This window comes from Narcine bancroftii, chromosome 2 (genome assembly GCF_036971445.1).
Source record: "Narcine bancroftii isolate sNarBan1 chromosome 2, sNarBan1.hap1, whole genome shotgun sequence".
NCBI lineage: Eukaryota > Metazoa > Chordata > Chondrichthyes > Torpediniformes > Narcinidae > Narcine > Narcine bancroftii.
The window spans coordinates 277,592,241-277,614,719 of NC_091470.1; the positions used below are offsets into that span (position 1 = coordinate 277,592,241).

The 22,479-nt window shown below is 41.4% G+C and overlaps 1 protein-coding gene across 19 annotated transcripts in view; it reads right to left on the bottom strand.

Annotated features, from left to right (window-relative positions):
• The window catches only part of bbs9 (Bardet-Biedl syndrome 9), a 516,876-nt gene that overhangs the window by 188,507 nt on the left and 305,890 nt on the right, over positions 1 to 22,479 (bottom strand). For 17 of the 19 annotated variants that reach the window (XR_011352170.1, XR_011352169.1, XM_069921046.1 and 14 more), the window contains one exon: positions 7,390 to 7,572. The exons of the other annotated variants lie outside the window; for them this stretch is intronic. Coding sequence is in view for 15 of the 17 variants with exons in the window: in XM_069921046.1 (XP_069777147.1) it covers positions 7,390 to 7,572 (183 nt within the window). In the remaining 2 variants the exon portion in view is untranslated. The remainder of the gene's footprint in view (positions 1 to 7,389; positions 7,573 to 22,479) is intronic. 19 annotated transcript variants of the gene reach the window in all.

A 22,479-nucleotide genomic window follows, 5' to 3' on the forward strand; every position in this document is an offset into this window, starting at 1 on the left:
TTTCAGACATTGCCTGTGCCATTGCCCCGGGGTTTCTTCAATCAGCTGTTACACAAGGTCAGAATGTTTCTCTGGAATGGTAAGGTGGAAAGGGTCTCTATGGAAAAATTAACATGGGACTACAGTCTAGGCGGATAGAGGTTGCCAAACTTAAAAAAAAATATTATTGGACAGCTCAGTTGAAATACATCGCCTCTCTCTTCCAAGGAGGGGGTGTACCATCCTGGACACAAATTGATCTGCACTTGGTGGGCAAGAAGATAGCAGAGGACATTATTTATGTGGAACACTAAATTGCTGTCAGGAAAGAAGGGCAGCCCCATACTGAAACATGTAATTAATATCTGGAACAAAATTAATGAATATCTGAACACCAAAGTAGGTAACAAGATCCTGGACACCTGGCTCCGTAATGGCATCAGGTACATAGAGGACTGTTACGAGCGGGGGCAATTAATGTTGTTTGAGCAACTCAAAAATAAATGACTTGTCAAATCAGACATTCCACTGCTATCTTCAAAAGATTTTTTTTTAACAGGACATATTGGGTCCAAGTGTGGCCCTACCTCGATGCAAGTGCACTACAAAACTATGGTCGGTGAATTCTCAAGAGGTCCTTGCATGATGCATCCATGAAAATAGAAATGCTCAGACAGCGATTGCTGAATATCAGCGAGATGCAGCTGCTGGCCTCAACTTCACAAAACACAGATGCACCCATGTGCATACAGCACAGGAACAGGTCCTCTGATCTAAATATGTATCAAACATGATGCTGAATTTGTATTAAAACTGCTGCTTGTATGTGAAATGAATTCTCTAACCAGGGAAGTGGTTGAGGCTGCCTCATTAAACATATTTAAAATTCGGTTAGATAAATTTTTACATGATAGAGGAATTAGGGGATATGGGGAGAAGGCAGGTAGGTGGAGTTAGGTCATAAATTAGATCAGCCATGATCGTATTGAATGGCGGAGCAGGCTCGATGGGCCATTTTTGGCCTACTCCTGTTCCTACTTCCTATGTTGCTATGTTCCTATCCCTTATATTCTGCACATTCATGTATTTAGATAGAAGCTTCTTAAATATTACTATTGTCTTTGCTTCTCTCACTACTCCTGGCAGCCCACTGCAGATGTCAACCATTCTCTGTTAAAAAAAAACTTGCCCTACATATTTTCTTTAAACTACCCCTCCTCCACCTTAAACATATGCCATGCGACATTTTTACCCTGGAAAAGAGATTCTGACTCTCCCAATTTTATAAACTTCAATCAAGTCTCAGATACTCCAGAGAGAACAGCCCATTTGTCTAACCTCTCCTTTCAAACTCTAATCCAGGCAGCATCCTGGCACATCTCTTTTGCACCCATTCCAAAGCCTCCACATCCTTCTTGTAATGGGGTGACTAGAACTGCATACAGTATTCCAAGTGTGGTCTTATCATTGTTTTATATAGCTGCAACACAGTTCCTTACTCTACTACTCAATGCCCTGACCAATGAAGCCAAGCATGTTTTCTTACCCACTCTATCTACTTGTGTGGCTAACGTCAAGGATCTATGGACCTGATACCCCCAGTTCCCTCTTCATATCCATGCTTTTAAGAGTCCTGACAATTAATTGTATTTTCTCTGCTTATATTTGATCTCCCACAATGCAACACCAGAAAAGCAAAGCACATTGTCTTTTGCTTTTTGTTGAACAGTTTATGATTCTCATTGAATTGACTATACTGTATATTGACATGCTGGGTACACTGAAACAATCATCTGGGGTCAGTCATCTAGCAGCAACATTAAATCAGACACTTGGATGTCTAACCTGGATCCCTTTATAAATCAGTATAAACTGAACTAACTTCCTTTCAATCCATCTCATAAATCCCTGCATTTTTGCATTTAGAATCGCAGTCAATAGCTGATCAATACTGTGACTCAAATGCATCTTAAATCAGTGGATGACTTTAAATGTTAAAAATAAGAAATACACAATAGTTCTTTACATTTTGGGAATGTATTGAATCTGTGAAATAAAATAAGGAATGCATATTCAATCATGGAATGCATATTCAATCATTACTAAATGCAATAAATTATATTTGCAAATACATAAGTGATGCTTTAGCACTTTCCCTTGAATATACTTCCTTAAGGCACACATATATGTATATCTTCAACAGAGTACAATTAAGAGAAGTGCAAAAGATTGACCTCCTCTGTCTCAAATTCATCGGGACAATAATACAGGGCATAAACTAGTGACAGTCATCAACTAGATTTCAATAGCATTGGTGCCGGATTGCATAGTTCACAAATAATCACTTCTTCTGCACTGGTCCCAGCACTATTTAACACAAGTCATTCATTTTCCAATTTGAAAGTGAGAAACGTGATGTCACTGGCTTTCATGAGGGAAACAACATTTGTTTGAAAATGCATAATGCCAAGTAAGTCTTCACACTGGGGATTACTGCAACTTGACATGTTGGGGAAAAATCAAATGAAGACAAATGTTCCATTGTTCTGGAACCCTCTGGTTTACTGATATGAAAAATGTTGAGAACAATAGAAATACACACTTGTTTTGTTTGTGTTTCTGAACAAGTCTCCTGCAAGTCTGCTTAAAGAATTTGAAAAGAGAAAACTAGAAGTTTACAAATCCCTGGTCCTGGCACTGGGCCTGTTCTCCCAAGAACCTGTGAAATTGTTTATCCATCAGATTAACATTATCAAACTTTTAAAGTGGTGGACTCTCTACAGAGATAACCTTGCATCCTTTGTCTCATTATCAACAGGACTTGTCTGTTCTGAAAGTTTGCCTTAAGGATATTTAAATGTTGGTTTATAACAAGGCATTGCCTTTTACTTTGAAGTGTTCACAACCTCTAAATTTTCAGGATAATGTTTTAATTACAAAGTTTTCATCTATTTTTTCAGAAAAGCTCATCAACTGCAAGCATCCACAGGCAATATTTTTCAATCCAATTCTGCTCAATTCTAAACACATCTTTATAATGAAGCCTGGCTTTATTTTAGTCTTTTATTTCAGAAGTTGCCATCTGACATCGTAAATGCAGGCTCACTCTGAACTTTTAAGAATAAATTGGATAGATACATGGAAGTGAGAGTCTGGAAGGTTAGAGATTGGGTGCAGGTCAGTGGGACTAGCAGGATAATATTTTGGCACAGGACTAGAAGAGCCAAATGGCCGGTTTTTTGTGCTATAGTGTTTTATGTTCTTAGTCTCTTCAAACTGAAGAAAACAAATCTCACTTCTATCCTTTTCATTTCATTTCACAACACCCCAAAATTTGAAGAAGTGCTTAATTTTTTTCTGAATCAGTTTGTGTATACTAAGAAATTACAAACAAGTAAAGCAAATAAATGTACATGAGCACCCCAGGGACTGACTGATCTTGGAGAAAGCGTGTTCTTCAAATTGTGCCAGAGAATCTTTCACAACTCTCTAAATTAATAATTGGGTCTCATTTCATAACTTCTGTTGTCTAAAAATGCCTCAGCATTAGCCCACAACAATTTTAGATATTCAGTTTCTGAAATACATTGATGACTTTTTGATGAAGCAGACATCGGCGGAGTGGAATGAATCAGAGTGGTAAGGGTTTGGCAAGAACAGGTAAGATGTGAGGGATAGTAGAGCAGAAAAACACTAGTTAGCTGTAAATTTCCTACTCACTGCTGCATGTACAGTGTGGAACTCCAGTCAATTGTTCTGTATCCAGGCTGCTGAGATGAAATCAATTACTATCACCCTGTGTCACAGGTCCCCTGGATCGCTTATTGCCTAATCAACTTTCTGCTGATCTGAGCTTTTTCAAATCCAACTGCCTGAGACACCTGATTCCAATTGCCAGGTGCAGCCCTCAGATAAAGTCCCTGCTGAAGTGTGCTACAGTAGGATTTGAAATAAGAGAGAGACACCCTATTCAAGGAATAAAAAGGATTCAGCAGGTAGGCACAGGTTTAGATATTATTTATTTTGTTCCTCTAGTCATCTACAGTGGAAATGGTAGCTCCTCTTGCAGAATGTGGATTGTCTAGGAAACTAGTAATATCCATGACAATTTCATCTGTGAGGTGCATCCAGCTGCAGCTCCTGTCAAGCTGAGTTTAGGAATTGGAGTTGGATGAACTCTGGATCATTCAGGAGGCAGGGGTGATAGACAGGAGTTACAGTGACACTATCACACCTAGGAAACAGGATGAGGGTAGATGGGTGACAGTTAGGAGAGAGAGGGAAAGGGAACAGGCAGGTAGCGCAGGGCACCTCTGTGGCTGTTGTCTTCAAAAACTAGTATATCATTTTGGAAACCATTTGGGGGGATGGTGGGGGAAACAACTTACCAGACAAAATCCATGCCAATCATATCTCTGACTGCACATCCCCTGAGTACTCTGCCAGGAATGTTATCCCATCAAGCAGCTTTCTGTGGGTTGACCTTGCCTAACACTCTCCTCACATCGGCCACTGTACGACACATCACGTGATCATTTGGAAGAGAGGTGGTGTGGAACAAGTTGCCAGCTGAGATGGTGAATGTGAGCTCAATTTTAACATTTAAGAAGAATTTGGACAGGGAGAGGTATGGAGGGTTATGGAATGGGTGCAGGTCAGTGGGACTAGGCATAAAAAAGGTGTGGCGCAGACTATAAGGGGCAAAGGGGCCTGTTTCTGTGCTGCAGTGTTCTATGAACGTCTTGAATTAGAGGATTAAATAGGTACAAGAGCATGAGCTCTCACCTTTGACAACACCAAACTCTCAAGACCCTGCCACAGCCTCCAAACCACAAGGCTGCTCAAATGAAATGCTCCAGAGAATGAGCAGGAATTTCCCACAAGCATCTTCACTCCTTCCCATATCACTGACTCCATCCCTCCCTAAATCTGGTCTAAATTCAACCTTCTGTCATATTTGACACCACTTAGGATTAGGATCATATTTTGGTGCCGTCATTGTTAAAACCTGCATTGAAGTCTTTCTCATGTCAAGACTTGACCACACAAGGGATCAATAGTCATCAACCTAAAACATCAACTCTGGTTCTCTCTCCATAGATGCTCCCTGACCTAAATTTAAACATACAGTATGGTAACAGGCCATTCTGGCCCACGAGCCTGTGCCCCCAAAATACACCATTCAACTTAAAATCCCTGAAGATTTGGAAGGGTGGGAGGACACCAAAGCACCCAGAGAAAACCCGCACAGACACGGGAGAATGTGAAAACTCCTCACAGACAGCACAAGAATTGAACCCAGGTCGCTGGCACTGAAAGCATTAACTGCTATGCTAATCATGCCATGCCCAGTATAGCTCGCAGTTTTTGTTTTACTTCAGAAATCTAGCATCCAAAGCATTTTACCTGAAGAAAGCAATGAATATCTATGCTGGGGAAATTTTTCTGGAGTCGTGAGTGATTGTGGAACATTAAGCTTCACAGGAAGTACAACACAGAGTCTGACTATTTGGCCTATGATTTAAGCTGGCAATTACACTCAGCACCAATTAATGTGGTCCAAGTCAATGCTTCCAATTATGCAGAAGCATACTGCACCATCCCTTGCTTGGAGTGAAGGAAATGTCAAGTAGAGACGGAATGCCTTCGATGTCATATGTAGTTATGTTGTTGAGTGACTGATACTTTTGTGTAATAAATCAATGACAGATTTGTCTGGAAAGGAAAAGAGATGAGTCTGTGTGATGAGCTAAAGACACCAAGCTGACTGACTGGTGGAGTCTCCGGGGCTATTAGCATGAGCAAATTTATTAAGTCGCATGTGAATGAAGGTCCTTATTCAATAACTAAGAAAATATTGATTACTAAAGAAAGTAATTAAACATTGTACCAGTTTTTTTCTAGTTTTTTGTTTGATGTTAAAGCCAAAATGTAACTGATCTGAGTCAAAGAAAGTAGTAAGGCATGGTGTCTGTTCATCAGTACATCCAACAAAGACCCAATCCCACGATTAACATCATTAAATTGTTTAAAAAATCTACAGCATGGTAACAGGCCATTTCGGCCCACAAGTCTCTGCCTCCCAATTTACACCCAATTAATCTATGTCCCCAGTACATTTCAAATGGTGGGGGGGGGGGGGGGAGGGTGGAGGAAACTGGAGCTCCCGGGGAAAACTCATGCAGACATGGTGAGAATATACAAACTCCTTATAGACACGGGATTTGAACTCCAGTCCTGATTGCTGGTGCTGCAACAGTGTTGCACTAACTGTGCTAGAGGAACACATCACCCGTGGATAGAAATAATTGGTCACCTTTATAGGTTGAGACCCTTTATTGGACCTGAATTGTTGATTGACCATTTCTCTCCATGGATGCTGTCCGACCTGCTGAGTTCCTCCATGGGTTAACATGTGCCTCAAGTGCCTCAAGTTATCGAATACAGAAAGTTTCAAAATAATTTGCCAGTTTAGTACACTCCAGCTTTCTGTAGTCAATAAAGTGTTTTGTTTCAAAGTAGTTATCATTGTAATGAAGAAAATGTTAATATTGAAATGAAAAATCACTTTAGCTGTGTTGCTGGTTGGAAGAGGATTTCTGGCAAGAGTCCTTCACCAAAGACCATGGCCAGATTTTCACTCAACTGATAGGTCAGATTAGTCAGGGCCAGGACCAATGAACTACGTGATCCTGCACTGCCACATAAGGATCTGTAATGGGAATAGGTTGCCCCATGATGATTGGAACTATGCTACCCCTCATATTAACATTGCCATTAGAAGGCTTCATAGGAGTTTAGAAAGAAAGAAAATGACACAGAGGTGAACATTTTTCGTAGTTTGTTTGGCCATTGAGGGTTGGATTCTGTGGAGAAGCAAATTCTGAGAAAGCAGAGGGAAATGGAGAATGAGACAAATGGCCAATGAATAGCTAGTGAGTGTGTGTGAGAGAGAGAGAGAGAGAGAGAGAGAGAGAGAGAGGAGTGCATGGGAGGCAGAGCGTATGCGGGAGAGAGTGTATGCACGAGAGGGTGAGAGAGCAAAATGACAAAGGTCAGGGAGATAGTAGGAGTGGTAAGTGCAAGGAACGAGGCCATGAGACATTAAATGGCACACAACCTCCTTTAAATCCATTGCAGTTTTGCAATGGAATCCAAGGGCCCACGTGGGAAGAGCAGGATGATTACTCGGTTTTGCTTCATTTAAGTGTGGATGTGGAAACCACTGCTGGCATCAACATTTGACATTGATTAATTTCCTCAATTATATAAAAAACATCTGAACAGCAGAAAGTGAAAACCTGGGATGAAGAATATTGGGGCAAGTAATGGTTGAGATTACACAGCCCAAGTCTAGGGTTTTGTGCGTTGGCATCAGAAGGCTGCCATCGTGAAGGACAAAAGACTCACAAGTTCCTGGCTGTCCTGCGTCAGCGGTAGAAATGCAGCTTCCAGTATGGTCACCTGATCTCCATTCAATTTCTGCCACAGGCCAATCAACAGGACCATGAGCTGCGTGGCACTCTTCAGCCTGATGAAGGTTTGGTATAGCTTGGCCTGGTTCTCCTCCGCAGCATTGGCCAGAGCAATAATCTGAGGCAAATGATAACAGATTTACTGCCATGATAAACTGTTTCTAAACAGGCTCCTGTAGAAATGTAAAGATTTTTCAACTTGTCACAAGGGTCCCAATAAAAACCTGGCATCTTTCCATGGCAAGAAGAATATTAAACTTTATTGATGTCAACTGAAGGAATGCACATTATAATCACAGTGGTTGTAAAAAGCTCAAGTAAGCAAGCATTATAAATTTAATCCCTGCATTTGTGTTATGGCTGGAAAGCTGCTGATCTGGAACATTTCGGCAGTGGCCTCGCAGTCAGAATACTCTGAGCAATTTCCTGAAGCATTTAGTGAGAGAATCCTTCATAATGCTGACTGCTTTTCATTACCAAGTCAGTTTCTGCTTGCCAAGCTACTGCTATGAACTTGGACAGTAAAGATCTGGACTACTTCCAACATACAGTGCCAAGTTGTTCTGATATGAAGTAAAAGCAGAAACTAATGGAAAATTCAACGGGTCAGGTAGTATCAGTGGAAGAGAATCAGAAGCTAGCAAAGCACAAGAACTGCAGATGATCATATACTTGTAGAATGCCTTGGGGTATTCTTTAATCCTGCTTGCCAAGGCCCTCTTCCTTCTAGCTCTCCTAAGTCATTTCTTAAGTTATTTCCTGGCAATCTTACAATTCTCTAGAGCTCTAGCAATTCTCATCTTCTTAAACTTCTTGTAAGCTTTGCTTCTCTTCTCAGCTAGATTTTCTACATCCCTTGGTTCTTTCACCTTTCCATCCTTTCTCTACCTCAATAGAATATACTTGTGCAGAGCGCCATGCAAATGTTCTTTGAACATTTATCACATTTCTACCATACATTTCCCTGAGTACACAAGCTCCTAATTTATGCTCCCAAGCATTTGGCCCTACCCCAATTAAATGCTTTCCCAAATTGTCTATTCCTGCCCTTCTCCATTGCTATGGCAAAGCAGAGGGATTTGTGATCGCTTTCTCTGATGTATGTTCTCCCACTGAGAGATTTGACACCTGACCTGGATCATTTCCCAATTCCAGGTCAACTATAGCCTATCCTCTCATTGACCTATCCACATATTGTGTCAGAAAACCTTCATGAACACAACTAATTCCACTTCATCCAAACCTTTCACTCTAAAAATGGTGCCAATCAATATGAGGAAAATCAAAATCACTCAACACCACAACCTTATTATTTCCGCACCTTTCCAGACTCTGCCTTCCTATGTTACTCAATGTCTCTGTTGATATGCCTCCCCATTTTCTGCAGCCTAGATGGTATTGCTGATCAGCAATGCCACTTCACTAACCTGCCTTATTGAAACATGCACCTGAATCAGTCAGGTCTCTGTAATGGTCGTAATGTCATGACCCACGCTAAATTCATCTGCTCTATTGTTGATACTCCTTGCATTAAAGTACACATATTTCAATCCATTCAACTTACTACTTTTATGTTCCATCCACTGTCTATCCTGCCTCTGTCTCACTATACATAGCAAACAAAAAATGGTGGCACTGCCAGAGCTATTGTAACAGGAATGTTGCTGCTGGTGCGTACACAGGAAGCAGAGACCCAGTGCTCCTCTGCAGGATTCTACTGCCTGATCGTGATATCTACAACCCTGTACAGGCATTAAATAGTGTGATAAAGGGGCCAGTATTTTTTTTTAAACATCTAGGAACCACTGAGGTCTGTAGCCACTATGGCGGCACCCATGCTTGAGGTTGCAGACTCAGGGGATTAGCATTGTCACAGGGCACCAAAGAAACAACTCCCAGCTGAGGAGAAGCCTAGGAGACGACCATGCAGGGAAGATCATGGCATTGGACTAGCGAGGTGCTCAGCAGCTGAAGGAAACATACAGGCTGCTGGGTGCTGGAGACTGGTAGCTGAAGGATCAAATCAGGTTGCTGGAGATTGGATCGTGGAAACCAATTATCAGGTCTTGGATTCAAGGGAGTGCAGAGTGCAAGAAAGGTTCCCAAAGGGGCCTCTGGCACTGAAAACTTCCTGATTGCATTGGACGTATGGATCTGGGAGATCAAGTTCGCCAATGGATCAAACAGGAGGCTGTAGGACTGCATAGGCTGTGGGAGTGAGCACTAGAGTCCAATTCATGTACATTTGGTATCTCTGAAGGGACATTGGCTTCCTTTTCTCTTTTTATTGCAGGGTGCCGGGTAATGTTAGTGGTGTCTCCTTGTGGGATTTTAAGGCAGGCAAAGGTTTGACAATCTTTGTGTATTATTACATTTTGTTTATTAGTACATGACAGTAAAAGTATTCTTAATATAAACTTTCACCAACTGCTCCTTTGTCTTAACTCTCTGGTCTCAATCCCCCTGCCTAGCTGGTTTAAACTTTGTACCTTTGATAAACTGTAGCATCTTGAAATGAGACCAGTCTGCTTTGTGATAGGCTGTAAGGATTTATCATGGCTAATGCAGCCTTGCAATAAAGATTTTTTTGCCAAAAATACTTTATTCACAAAAAATGTACAAAAAGAAAATAGATGCAAAGTCTTTTACATCGTTAGTGTCATACTGCTACACATCAGTGGTTTATAAACTTTTTCTTTCCACTTACATACTACCTTAAGTAATCCCTATGCCATAGGTGCTCTGTGATTAAGGTGGTATGTGAGTGGAAAGAAAAAGTTGGTAAACCATTGTTTTAATCATAGCTAATTGACTCATTATAACTCCAAAGGAATGGGTCAATGACAATTTTTCTCAAGCGAAGTATTTCAGTAACAATTATGTCTACAGCAGCGATTTTCAAACATTTTCTTTCCACTACTAATCCCAGAGCAACAATGGCATAGGGTTACTTAAAGAAAAAAGTCTGAAAACTACTGCTGTACATTGTTACTGTGCCACATTTGTGCCCTTGTAGTTACTCCCCATCCATGGTTTAAGGGACTTCCCTCTAGTCTCAGCCCCTCCATGCTTGGTAGTGGAAGGACTCTAGACTGTGGTACTTCTCCATAAAAGCCCTTGCATTGGCTGCACCAAGCTTCAGTGTCCCTCAGTACATACTCCTGTAGTCTGTGTCCTGGAAGACCAACAAATTTGGGAAGACCAAAGGTCATCTTTCACTGCATTGATGATCTTCCAGGAGTTCTGGATGACTGTGTCTGCATTTGTGTCAAAGCAGGAGATGTAATTATAGGTTCAGAATAGACAAGGCAAGGAACCATCCTCCATGGCAAAAACATGAGACCCCTCCAATTCTGAATTTCCCAACAGGTTTAGAATTCACTCATTGAGCCCACCCCATAGTTTGGAACAATTGATAAACCACCTGGAATGTACAACCTGCATAATGTTAGAGAAAATACAATCCCCCTATTTGGATAACAAGTTAGCATCAGTTGAGTTTTCCTCTAGTTTTTGATCAGTCACTGATCTTATTACCACCATACATATCACTTAGACTTGCCTATTGTTCTCTGCAGCCTAAACTTTTGTACCAAAAATATTAGTGAGGTCAAACTGAGTGCAAAGCCCCTCAGAATTGTTGAGTACACTGTCAGTGAGACTTGCATTGTTCTCTGGGATTAAGAGTTAGTTACAGAGTCTTTGAAGGAGGTTTATAGACATTTTAGCTGCCTGCCTTACCATTGTGATCCATTTGCAGAAAAGGGTAACCTTAGTTCAAATGAAGCAAAACTCATCTATAATCTGGCAATAGGTGTAAATAAATTGTGGTACAATCAAACTAAACTACTTGTAGGAAAGAAACTCGTAAAACTTCCATTAATGATCAGATGATAGTAAAATTATACCCTCCTTTTTCAGGATTTGGGCAGAACTCCAACATTGTATCATTGTTAGTTGCAATACCAACTGGTGCCAACTTCATTTCATATATGCTCAGATCAAAGTCTGCAATAGCAGAAAAGTCAAAATTTATATGCCAAAGATATAAAGGGCTTTGAAAATTTATTCAAAGCAGAATTAGACTCCTGTGAGAAACCAAGTCCAACAGAGAGGGTAAAAGAATCCTAATCCTGAATCAAATAGTACCTTGTTCCAACATTCCTTTCTGTTGTCCTTTAGAGTAATTCGCCAATTGTAAATAACAATTTCCAAAGCTTTCTTTGTCATGACATACTGATAGACACTATTTTGTCCTTTGAAAATCTGAAGGTTAATTTGTATTTGTCAGCTCCCCTGTGTCTTTCTTTAATCCAGGGAATACTCTTTCTCACATTAATAAATTACAGGTAACATTTTGCTGCTGATGGGAGATTACTTTTTCCAACTATGGAAGATACAATTCACAAGTGTCATCACTGTGGTGACCGATTTCATTGGAATAATTGACTCCTTTCCCATGATTCAGCAATATTTCTCCAGCCTTTTCCAAGATATCAGTTAAATCAGACATTTTAACATGTAGGACATTAAAGCTCATAATTTTTTCACATTGTACTTTTTATTAAGATGATCAGATAAGATTTGTTCTTTAAGTTTAATAACCTAAATTTTCCCAAAAGTTTTATTCTCTCTTGCATTTTAGAGCAATAAAAGAGCTTTACATTTCCTTAACATTGTTTGTCATCTATGGACATTGCTGAAGCACTTTAGTCTCGAACTTGGTCAGTTCAGCCAGTTGTGGTAATAATAAAACAAACATCTAATTTACACACAGTAAACTCCCACAAGAAGCAATAAAATACATGAAGATGTTTTGGATGTTATTTGAAAGGTTGATCGTTTTTGGGGAATTTTTTCACTGTTCTTCAAGCTTGGAACATTTTACATTCACACAAAAGACTGATGTTCTGTCTGTATGGGTCTTGTAAAGACAAGGGTGAAAACTTTACTCCATTGATTTAGAAAAACAACACATGAAAATTTATTCTTGTTGACAGGAAACCTAACAGGTTTTCATTTGAAGGGTCACTGATTATTAAAGCTTTATTTTTATTTGTAAGTAATATTGGCAACAGCTAACATAAGGAGCTCACTGTAAAAATGCAGATGAATTCAACAATAGCAAGGTGGAAAATCCTAAATTTGGCAGAAATTTATCAGATATTTTCTTTAATTCAATGTGTTTAGGCTTAGTTAGCGTAACATTATTACAGCACCAGCGACCTGAGTTCGAATACAGTACTGTCAATAACGAGTTTGCACGTTCTCCCCTTGTCTGTGTGGGTATTTCCCAGCTGTTATGGTTTCCTCCCACCCTCTAAAACTTACTAGGTTGTAGGTTAATTGGGTGGCATAGGTTTAAATGGCTAAAATCAGTTTCTACCATGTTGTAAATACAAATTATATTTCCACTGGTAATAACATTTTTATTTTAATTATTGGATAATAAAGACTGCCACTATTATATTTATATTCATCATGCAGATGTTATAAAAAGCTGTGAGCAGCCCAAATACAAAGTAATCCGACTCCCTCAATGGCTTGCATCACAAATATTCCACATTGTGTGGGGTCTGTTATACCCATGGGTGGGAGAACTGATCAGTTCGCACTTTTGCACACCAACCCTGTCTAGCTACTTTGCTGAAAATCATCCTGGGCTCAGTTAAGAAGTGCAATTAAACAAATGGAAATACAAAGGCCAACATGCAAGAAATGGCTCTGTCAATGAATGGTTCTCAAGGGGACTGAAATTAAACCTACAAGAGTCACTGCTTTCAGGTGATGTGGACTGAGAAGGGGAAATGCAATTCTTCCATCATAAATATTGCTGTGGACTTTCCTTCTGTATCTTGGAAGATAGTTTGACTAGTTACTTGGTTTTAGTTCACAGTGCAAACAATTAAACATTGTACACATGCCATTAGCCCATCTAGTCCTTGCTGAATACAGTACTCCTACCCTCTTCACTTGATCTTTCTATTTCCCTCATGAAAGAGAACTAAAGAAATTGGTATCAGGAAGTTAGAATGGGAGAAAGCCAATAACAAAATTCTCCTGGTCACATTATCTTGTTACTGCTACCTTCAGACAGAAGCCTGAAGACAAACACCTCTAGGTTCAAGAGCAGTTTCTTTCCTACAGTTATTGGGTCTTGAACTTCCCCTTGGTACACAAATCCTAGACTGCTCTGTCAGCACAAAAAGACTGTCTTCACAATTGCAAATCACTCTTTGAAGGTTGGATCGATGTGAATATATATTATCTATCTTGTGTACCAGTATTTAATATCTCTTTTAATTTCATTCAATTAATTTATAATTATAGTTTTCTTTACAAGTACCTGTTCAGCTGCAGCAAGTCAGAATTTCAGTGTACATGTCAATGTACAATGTGAATGACAACCTCATTATCAGTATTATTTTCAAATTACATACATTATGGAAAAGTTCTTGCAAAGTGGAGAACAAATATAATCTCATTTTAAAAAAAGGAAGATAGAAAACAAGGAACTGCAGACAAGTTATCCAACATCAGTAGTGGGAAAAATGCTAAAAGCAATTATAAAAATTGAGGTAAAACACTTAGAAAATAGCCAGAGGATTAGAAAAAATCAACATGGATTTCTGAACGAGATATCATGTTTGACAAATCTACTTTTTTGAGAACTGTGGTTTAGTACTGAATGTATATATTTATCTGTATGGGCACACCCATTGGCTGACTGTACCTGTGACCCCACCCACAGGCTCCTGAATAAAGAGACTGTTCCACAGCCCCCTCCCCAGTGTAGGACAGTCGAGCAGCATGGATGTGCCTTTGTTCTATAGCAAATAAAAGCCTATCAGTTTGCTCAACTTCAGTCTTTTGGAGTCATTGATAGTGCATCAATTTTATTTGCTATAAATTTTACAATGGAGCAGATCCTGGAGCCAGAGAAGCTGGAAATCGACCCTCCATCATCTGAAGCATCTACCAACTTTGAACTCTGACTACCCTGTTTCAAGGCATTCCCGCAGGCATCTTCAGCCACTGTGTGGTCAGAGACCGACGGATTACAGGTACTGCACTCCCAAATCGGCACCCTGGCATACTCGATGATCAGGGACGCCACATCATAGCAGGAGGCCATGCACATTGTAAAGGGCAGCACCTGCGAAAGATTAACAAAGTCTATACCAGGCCCCTACTGGTAACCCAAAAGGAGTGACCCAGGGTGTCAAATGCCGAGTACCTGTGAACCCTCAGAAGGGCCTGTGAAGTAAGGCTGTGATGGCTGCGAAGTACTATGTTGCAGGGATCAGGTCGAATTAGATCCGCCAAAGACTGTTGGAGCAAGGGGAGCTCAGCCTGCGGAGAGCAGTTGAACTGGCAGGTACGCTGGAGGTGGCCCATCAGAATATGGAGGCCTACTCAACCGACAATTCAGTCACCTCATGGTTTCCACAGGTGCTGGCATCTTGGGATGCACCGCCACCCCCTTGCCCTGCTAACGATCTGACTGTGGCAACAGTACTCCACAAATGCCTTCTACCACCATCGCCAAGTTCCATAAGCAACCCAATCATAGCTGCTGTACTCCGGGAGCACTTGAAGTGCTACTTCTGTGGTCTGGGCAAGCACCTGAGGAAACACAGTCTGCTCCAGCTGTGGGAAGAAGGGACACTATGATAAGGTATGTAGATCCACATCTCTTCCCAGCAGCACCACATGCGGGGCGCCATCTTTGGGACTCAGCATTGCTGCAAGCGGGCCACCATCTTCCAAATAAGCAAGCAATTTCTCTTCTGCAATGACAAGCAACACTCCGACACTAGTCTCCATCACATTCGACCAGGACAGCCTGCATCAGTTCGCCAGGTCAATGATGGATATTCAGGTAAAAGGCCACGTGACAAGTTGCCTGTTCAATAGTGGGAGCGCAGAGAGCTTTATTCATCCTGACATGGTGCAGCGCTACACCCTTAAGATAAGGTCAGTAAACCAAAAGGTTTCTTTGGCCTCAAAGTCCCATATGGCGGATGTCCGTGTCTTCTACGTAATGACCATGACCATGCAGGGTACAGACTATAAAGACTTTAAACTTCTGGTGATGCCGCAGCTCTTGCTGCCATGCTACTGGAACTTGATTTTCAATGTCACCTTAAAAGCATCACAATAGAGTTTGATGGCCCCATCCATCCCTCACTGCCTATAACCAGCAGTTCTCAACTTGCCCATTTCCATCCCCCCCTCCACTACCACCACCCCCTCAATATCACAAACAGCCAGCAACCCAGTCACTTGATTGTACATGATCTGTGGTCTCTCCACACTCAAAATCACCACTCCATCATTGTTCGCCAATCTCACCCCCATCTGTAAACTCATAGCCACCAAAAGTAGACGGTGCAGTGCTGGGTACAAGGCCTTTATTCAGGTGGAGGTGCAGCGGCCTTTTAATGAGAGACCATTGAGGCCTGCACCAGCCCTTGGAGAGCACAAGTGGTAGTAGTGAGGAATGGGGAGAAGAACAAGATGGTACACGCAACTAGACATGCATCTCCTCCCCCATATATCCTATATGGTGAACCAAATCGCACAGTATCAGGTTTACTCTGCCATTGACCTGAAATCCACATATCATCAGCTCCTTATCCACCCAGAGGACCACCAATATACTGGGTTCGAGGCGGATGGCCTCCTCTACCACTACCTGCCATACTCCATTTAAGAGATCAGGTCAATGACCAAAAACTGCCAGGTCTGAGCAGAGTGCAAACCACACCTACTAGCCAGACAGAGGACAGTTGATAAAGGCCACCCACCCTTTGAACACCTGAGGGTCAACTCCAAAAGACCCCTGCCCTCCACAGACCACAATGTATATGTACTTCCTCAATTTCATTGATGAGCATTTCCATTCTCAGTTTGCCATTCCCTGCTCTGATACGACAGCTGCACAGTCCATTCAGCTTCCCCAGCTATATTCATAGCAACTGGGGGTCCTCTTTTATGAGCGATGAGCTGTGCCAGTACCTGCTGGCCAGAGGCATTGCCATGAGCAAGACCACCAGCTACAATCCCCAGGGGAATTGGCAGGTGGAAAGGGAGAAAGGCATGGTCTGGAAGGCTGTCTTCCTAGCCCTGTGGTCTAGGGACCTTCCAGTCTCCTGCTGGCAAAAGATCCTCCCAGAGGCACTCCACTTCACTCCATCAGGTCCCTCTTTTGTACTTCCACCCCACACAAACGTGTTTTCCTTTGCCAGGAAATCTGCGACAGGGACCACATTGCCGGCATGACTGACATCCCCTGGGCCAGTCCTACTCCATAAGCATGTGAGGAGCCATAAGTCCGAGCCTCTGGTCGCTTCACGCCAACCCCCAATATGCCTATGTGGTGTACCCTGATGGGCATGAAGTCACCATCTCCGTTAGGGATCTGGCACCCTCGGGGGCATTGGAGACCTCCACTGATCAATCTACACCCCCCTCACCCCTAGCCACCATGATGCACCTGGGCCATGGCACATTACCTCACCCTCTACAGAGGACACACCAAACTCATCACCACATACCCACCACTCAACGGCAACGATTGTACACAGGCACCCCAGACTGCCCAGGACCCCACCACTGTGCCACAATCACAGCCGATATTAAGACAGTCACAGCAAAAAACCAGACCACCTGAAAGACTTAATTTGTAACTATCATTATTACTTCAACCTGCTGGATTCTTTGGAAAAAAGGGGTGAAGGTGGTAAACCAGTGAATGTATATATTTATCTGTTTGGGCACACCCAAAGGCCAACTATACCTGTGGCCCCTCCTACAGGCTCCTGAACAAAGCTGTCTGATCCACAGCCCCCTCCCCAGTGCAGGACATTCGAGAGCATGGACGTGCCTTTGTTCTATTGCAAATAAAACCTATTAGTTTGCTCAACTTCAGTCTTTTGGAATCATCAATGGTGCATTAAGGAATCAACCAGCATTGGGAGTAATATATTAATATGGACTGAAAATTGGTTGGACAACATAGAGAGTAGGAAGAAATTATCTTTTATTTTATAACAGTAAATTGGATAGATACATTGATGGGAGAGGTCTGGAGGGTTATGGAATGGGTGCAAGTCAGTGGGACTAGTAGAATGATGTTTTGGCATAGACTGAAAGGGCCAAATAACCTGTTTTCAGAGCTGTAGTTTCTAGGTTCAAAGCCGATTCCAGTCATTTAAACCCGTGCCGCCCAGTTACGCCCAAATTAACCTACAACTCTGTTTTTTGAGCACCTGGAGAAAACCCACACAGACACAGGGAGAAAGTACAAACTCTCCTTACAGACAGCACTGGATTCGAACCCAGGTCGTTGTCTTAGCATTGCATTAACCACTACACTAACTGTGCCACTATGTAGTAATCTGGGCTGGACATCATCACAGGGGAAATCATGCGTGGGCCTTAGCTATTCCTATTATACATCAATAGGGTTTCTTTTTATAGAATGCAGGCATGTAATGGCACAATCAAGGAATTTTGCCACAACACGGGCAGTCTAAAAAGGAACATGCAGGAATTTTGAGTCAATTCCTGCACCATGATTTATCCTGCAGGACCCTCACAACGTTGTGGAGGAAGCCTGCAGTGTAAATCGTACTAGAAAAATGTTGTCGGTCATCCACTCTACTGCACATCCAACCACGGGACTGTTGCACTCAGGTACTTGTAGTCTAAAAGGGCACCTAGTGTGAACTTCCACAGAGGCAGCAATTATGTTAATTTTTTTCAGTGGTTTACCTGACATTGCAGTCTAAAAAAAAAATAAAGATTTGCAGAAAGGAATCGAATATAATATTTTAATATGCGACACTAGAGTAAGTGGGATTGTGAATTTGGAGAAAGATGCAAAGAGACTTTAAAGATGACTTAAAGAGATTGAGTGAGTGGGCACAAATGTTACAGAATGTGCTTCATGTGGATAAATGTGAAGTTATTAACCTCAGCAGGAAAAATGTGTATTATTTAAAGATTGTTAGACTGGGGAGCATTTGTGTACAAAGAGAGACTTGGGTGTCACATTACTGCAGTCACTGGTGGCAGGCAATTTCTGAACAGAAGATGGCTCACCATTAAAATGACAAACAATATGTTGGCCTTCATTGCAAGAGTACAGATAGTCTTGGTAATTTACACAGAGCACTGGACAGACCATATTTAATAGCGTGTGCAGTTTTGGTCTCCTTACCAAAGAAAGGTGCTGGAGAAAGAATACAGTGAAGACTTTTCCCAGGAACGGCAGGATCACTGTATGAGGTGAGATGGAGTTGACTAGCAATTTATTCACTAGAGTGTGGAAGAATGAGCATTGATCTCAACAAAATATGGAAATTGTTGGGGATAATTGATTGGATGTTTCTCCTGTTACAGAATAAGAGATTAAAGATTGAAATAAGACAAAATGCCTTCACGGGCAAGCTGCAGAAGAAAAGTGGTTGAATATATTTATAAAAGACACTGGAATGAATCTGGACTCAGAGAAATGAAGGGGTATGAGGAGAGAGGGGGAATGTGGGTTTTGAGACAGAGGATCAACCATGATGACATTGAAAGGTGAAGTAGAATAAAGGACATGCATTTCTATCACAATTTTCATAAAATCAAGTCTTCCCAAAGTGAGATACAGTGTGGTCTTTGTTGCATTCCAGGAGACAAGGCAGCCAAGGAGCTCAGATATCTCCCACAAACAACAAAAGGATAATGACCAGATCATCTGTTTGCAAAACAGTTGATGGAAAAATATTCACAGCTGCTGGATATATGCCATATAATCTGCACATTGCTAGGGAGATGGAGCCTTTATTTTAAATCACATCTGACAAACAAACTCTTAAAAATATTTTAAGCATTATCCCTGTCGGGGACAAGAATCACAGAGCCTCTTCCTCTCCAGTGAACACACCTTCTTGCCCTACTTGCCAACAGCAAAATACATGTTCAGAAATTACATTAATTTAGTCAACTAAATAGGCATTGGAGAGGACCCAACAGGCTAGTAACCATGGCATTGGACCAATGTGGGCTCAGCGGCTGAAGGCTGTAGTGCAGGCTCCTGGCGACCAGGTATCAATCAGAATTTGAGAGGATACTGAGGGAAAGAAAGGTTCCCGAAGAGCTTTGGGTGCTGAAGGATTCTTGATTGAATAAGAGGTTTTGATCTGGAGCTTGGATTGCCGATGGTTTGAAATGGAGTCTGTGCGGCCGCAGAGGCTGTGGGAACACTGTAGGCGAATCTACAGACACTCAGTGTCTCTGAAGGGACTCTCTTTTGCTTCTCTTTTTCCTATTGTTGGGGTGCCGGGCAATGCTCATGGTGACTCTGTTTGTCTTATGGTAAACAAAAGTTGAATACAGTTTTAAAAAAAATTTATTTACAGCACAGTTGAAGCAGATTCTGGCCATTTAAACCCATGCTGCCAAATTATACCCAATTACGTTTTGGAGGGTGGGAGGAAACCAGAGCAACCAGAGGAAACCCATACAGACATGGGAAGAATGTAAAAATTCCTTACAGACTCCGCCGGATTCGAACCCAGGTTGCTGACACGCTAACCCAGCTGCTCTATCATAAACATGAGATTTTTTAATGTATTATTACGTGACTATAAAAGGAACCTTTGAGTAAATTTTTGATGTAAAGTAATTCCATTTTGTTTTACTTTCTCTGTAGACAGAGGGATGAAGATGAATTTAGCATTTAGGGTTAAGTTTTGAGTAAATTAGTCCCTTTGTGTTATTTTAAATTTACAGGTATAGTTTGGGAATAAATTGTTCCTTCAAGGCCAGCTAAGGAAGTAAATTCAACAAGAGACTCAGGTTTTCTGATGTTATTGCAGTGGGTAAGAAAATGACCAGTAAGAAGGGTACAAAAAGATTGCAAGAAAGTGCAGGTTTTCATTTATGTTACATCTTTCATGAGCTCAGCGTGTCTGACAGCATGCAATAGCAAAGGAAATACTTCAACTGTAACCACTATCACGTGGTATGAAACACAGATAAACAGCAGAATGACCATAATCAGATTATGCATTCCCAAGGATGGTGAACCAATTGTAAAACTGAAATCATTCTTCGACACAGCAAAATCTCACGTCAGGTAGTTCTGTATCATTCATGACTTCATGCCCACATCTCTTTTTTGTACAGGAAATCACAATCTTCTGAGAAAGAAGGAGAATGGGACTCAAGGTGGGATGCCCTTTGACTCTAAACAGGTTATGGGAGTAAGCAACAAAGAGGCAAATGTTATGGTCAATTGTTAAATTGGGTGGCATGGTTAGCCTAAGTGTTAGTGGAACGCCAGTGACCTGTGTTTGAATCCAGCACTGTCTGGAAGGAGTTTGTGCATACTCCCCATGTCTGCATGATTTCTATGTGTTTGTGAGGGTTTGATTTTCCCCCATGTTCCAAAGATACAGGGCAAGTAGATTAATTGGTTACGTGAGTGTATTTGGGAATGGATAATTTGGTGGTAGTTGCTCTGCTGTTTATTTGTGAATTTGCATCTGTTTTCTACCATGTGACACTGACTACAGTTAAAGTACTTCCTTTCCTATATTACTTTCTTACCCACTGCAATAACATCAGAAAACCTGAGCATCTCATTGAATTTACTTCCTCTCCTGGCCTTGAAGGAGCAATTTATTCCTAAATTATAGCTGTAAATTTAATATAACACAAGGGGACCAATTTACTTAAATCCTAACAAAAATTTTCCAATTCTGCACATCAACAGAACTAGAAGAACGGCAAAACAAGGAACAGAGGCCCTGAGCAAATTACGGAAACAATCTGGTGAGTCACAGTTACCTGTAAATGAGCCAAATGAAGAGATTGCAATAGATCAATAAACAATAGCAACACCAGCTTAATGGTATGGCACAAGTTCAGTGGTACAGCTGTACATAATCAAACAGGAGACTGATTCAAAGGTACTTATGGCTCAATAACCAGTGTGCACATTAATAATAGTCTATAATCAGAGGATTAGATCATTAATGGAGAATATTAGTCTCTAGTCTAATCTTCCCAGTATACTATGCACAATTTCAGTCACAAGAAAGAATTCTGGACTTCGGAAGGGCACAGCAAAGAGCACCCACTTTGATATCATCCTCTCAATAATGGTCAAGCTTCAAAACTAGGTTGGATCCTTGATTTTCTCATCAGAAGACCACAGTCAGTGCAGATCCGTAACAACATCTCCTCATTGACAATCAACACAGGTGCATCACAAAGATGTGTGCTTAGCCCAATGCTTTATAACTATGACTGTGTGGCTAGGCACAATTCAAATGCCATCTACAAATTTGCCAACGACACCACGGTTGTCAGCAGAATTACAGACGGCAAAGAGGAAGTGTATAGAAGTGAGATAGATCAGCTACTTGAGTGATGTCACAACAACAACCTTGCACTCAATATTAGCAAAAACCAAAGAACTGATTGTGGACTTCAGGAAGGGAAAACCAGGAGAACACAAACCTGTCCTCGTAGAGGGATTAGCAGTGGAGAGGGTAAAGAACTACAAATTCCTGGGTGTCAACATCCCTGAAGATCTATCCTCGGGCCATCATGTCAATGCAATCATGAAGAAGGCTCGCCAGCGACTATACTTCATTTGGAGTTTGAAAAGTTTTGGTACATCAACCATGACTCTTACAGGTGTAGCATAGAGAGAAATCTGACTGGTTGCATCACTGTCTGGTATAGAGGTGCAAATGCACAAGACAGAAAAAGGCTATAGAGAGTTGTAAACCCAGCTAGTGCCGTCAAAGGAATTAGTATTCACTTAATTAAGGACATCTTTAAGAGCTGGTGCCTCAAGAAAGCAGTCTCTATCCTCAAGGACTCTCACCACCCAGGCTATGCCCTCTTCTTACTGCTACCATCAAGGAGTAGGTACAGGAACCTGAAGACGAACACCTTATGTTAGCAAAATAGCTTCTTCCCCTCTGCTGTCAGATTTCTGAATGGACAATGAATT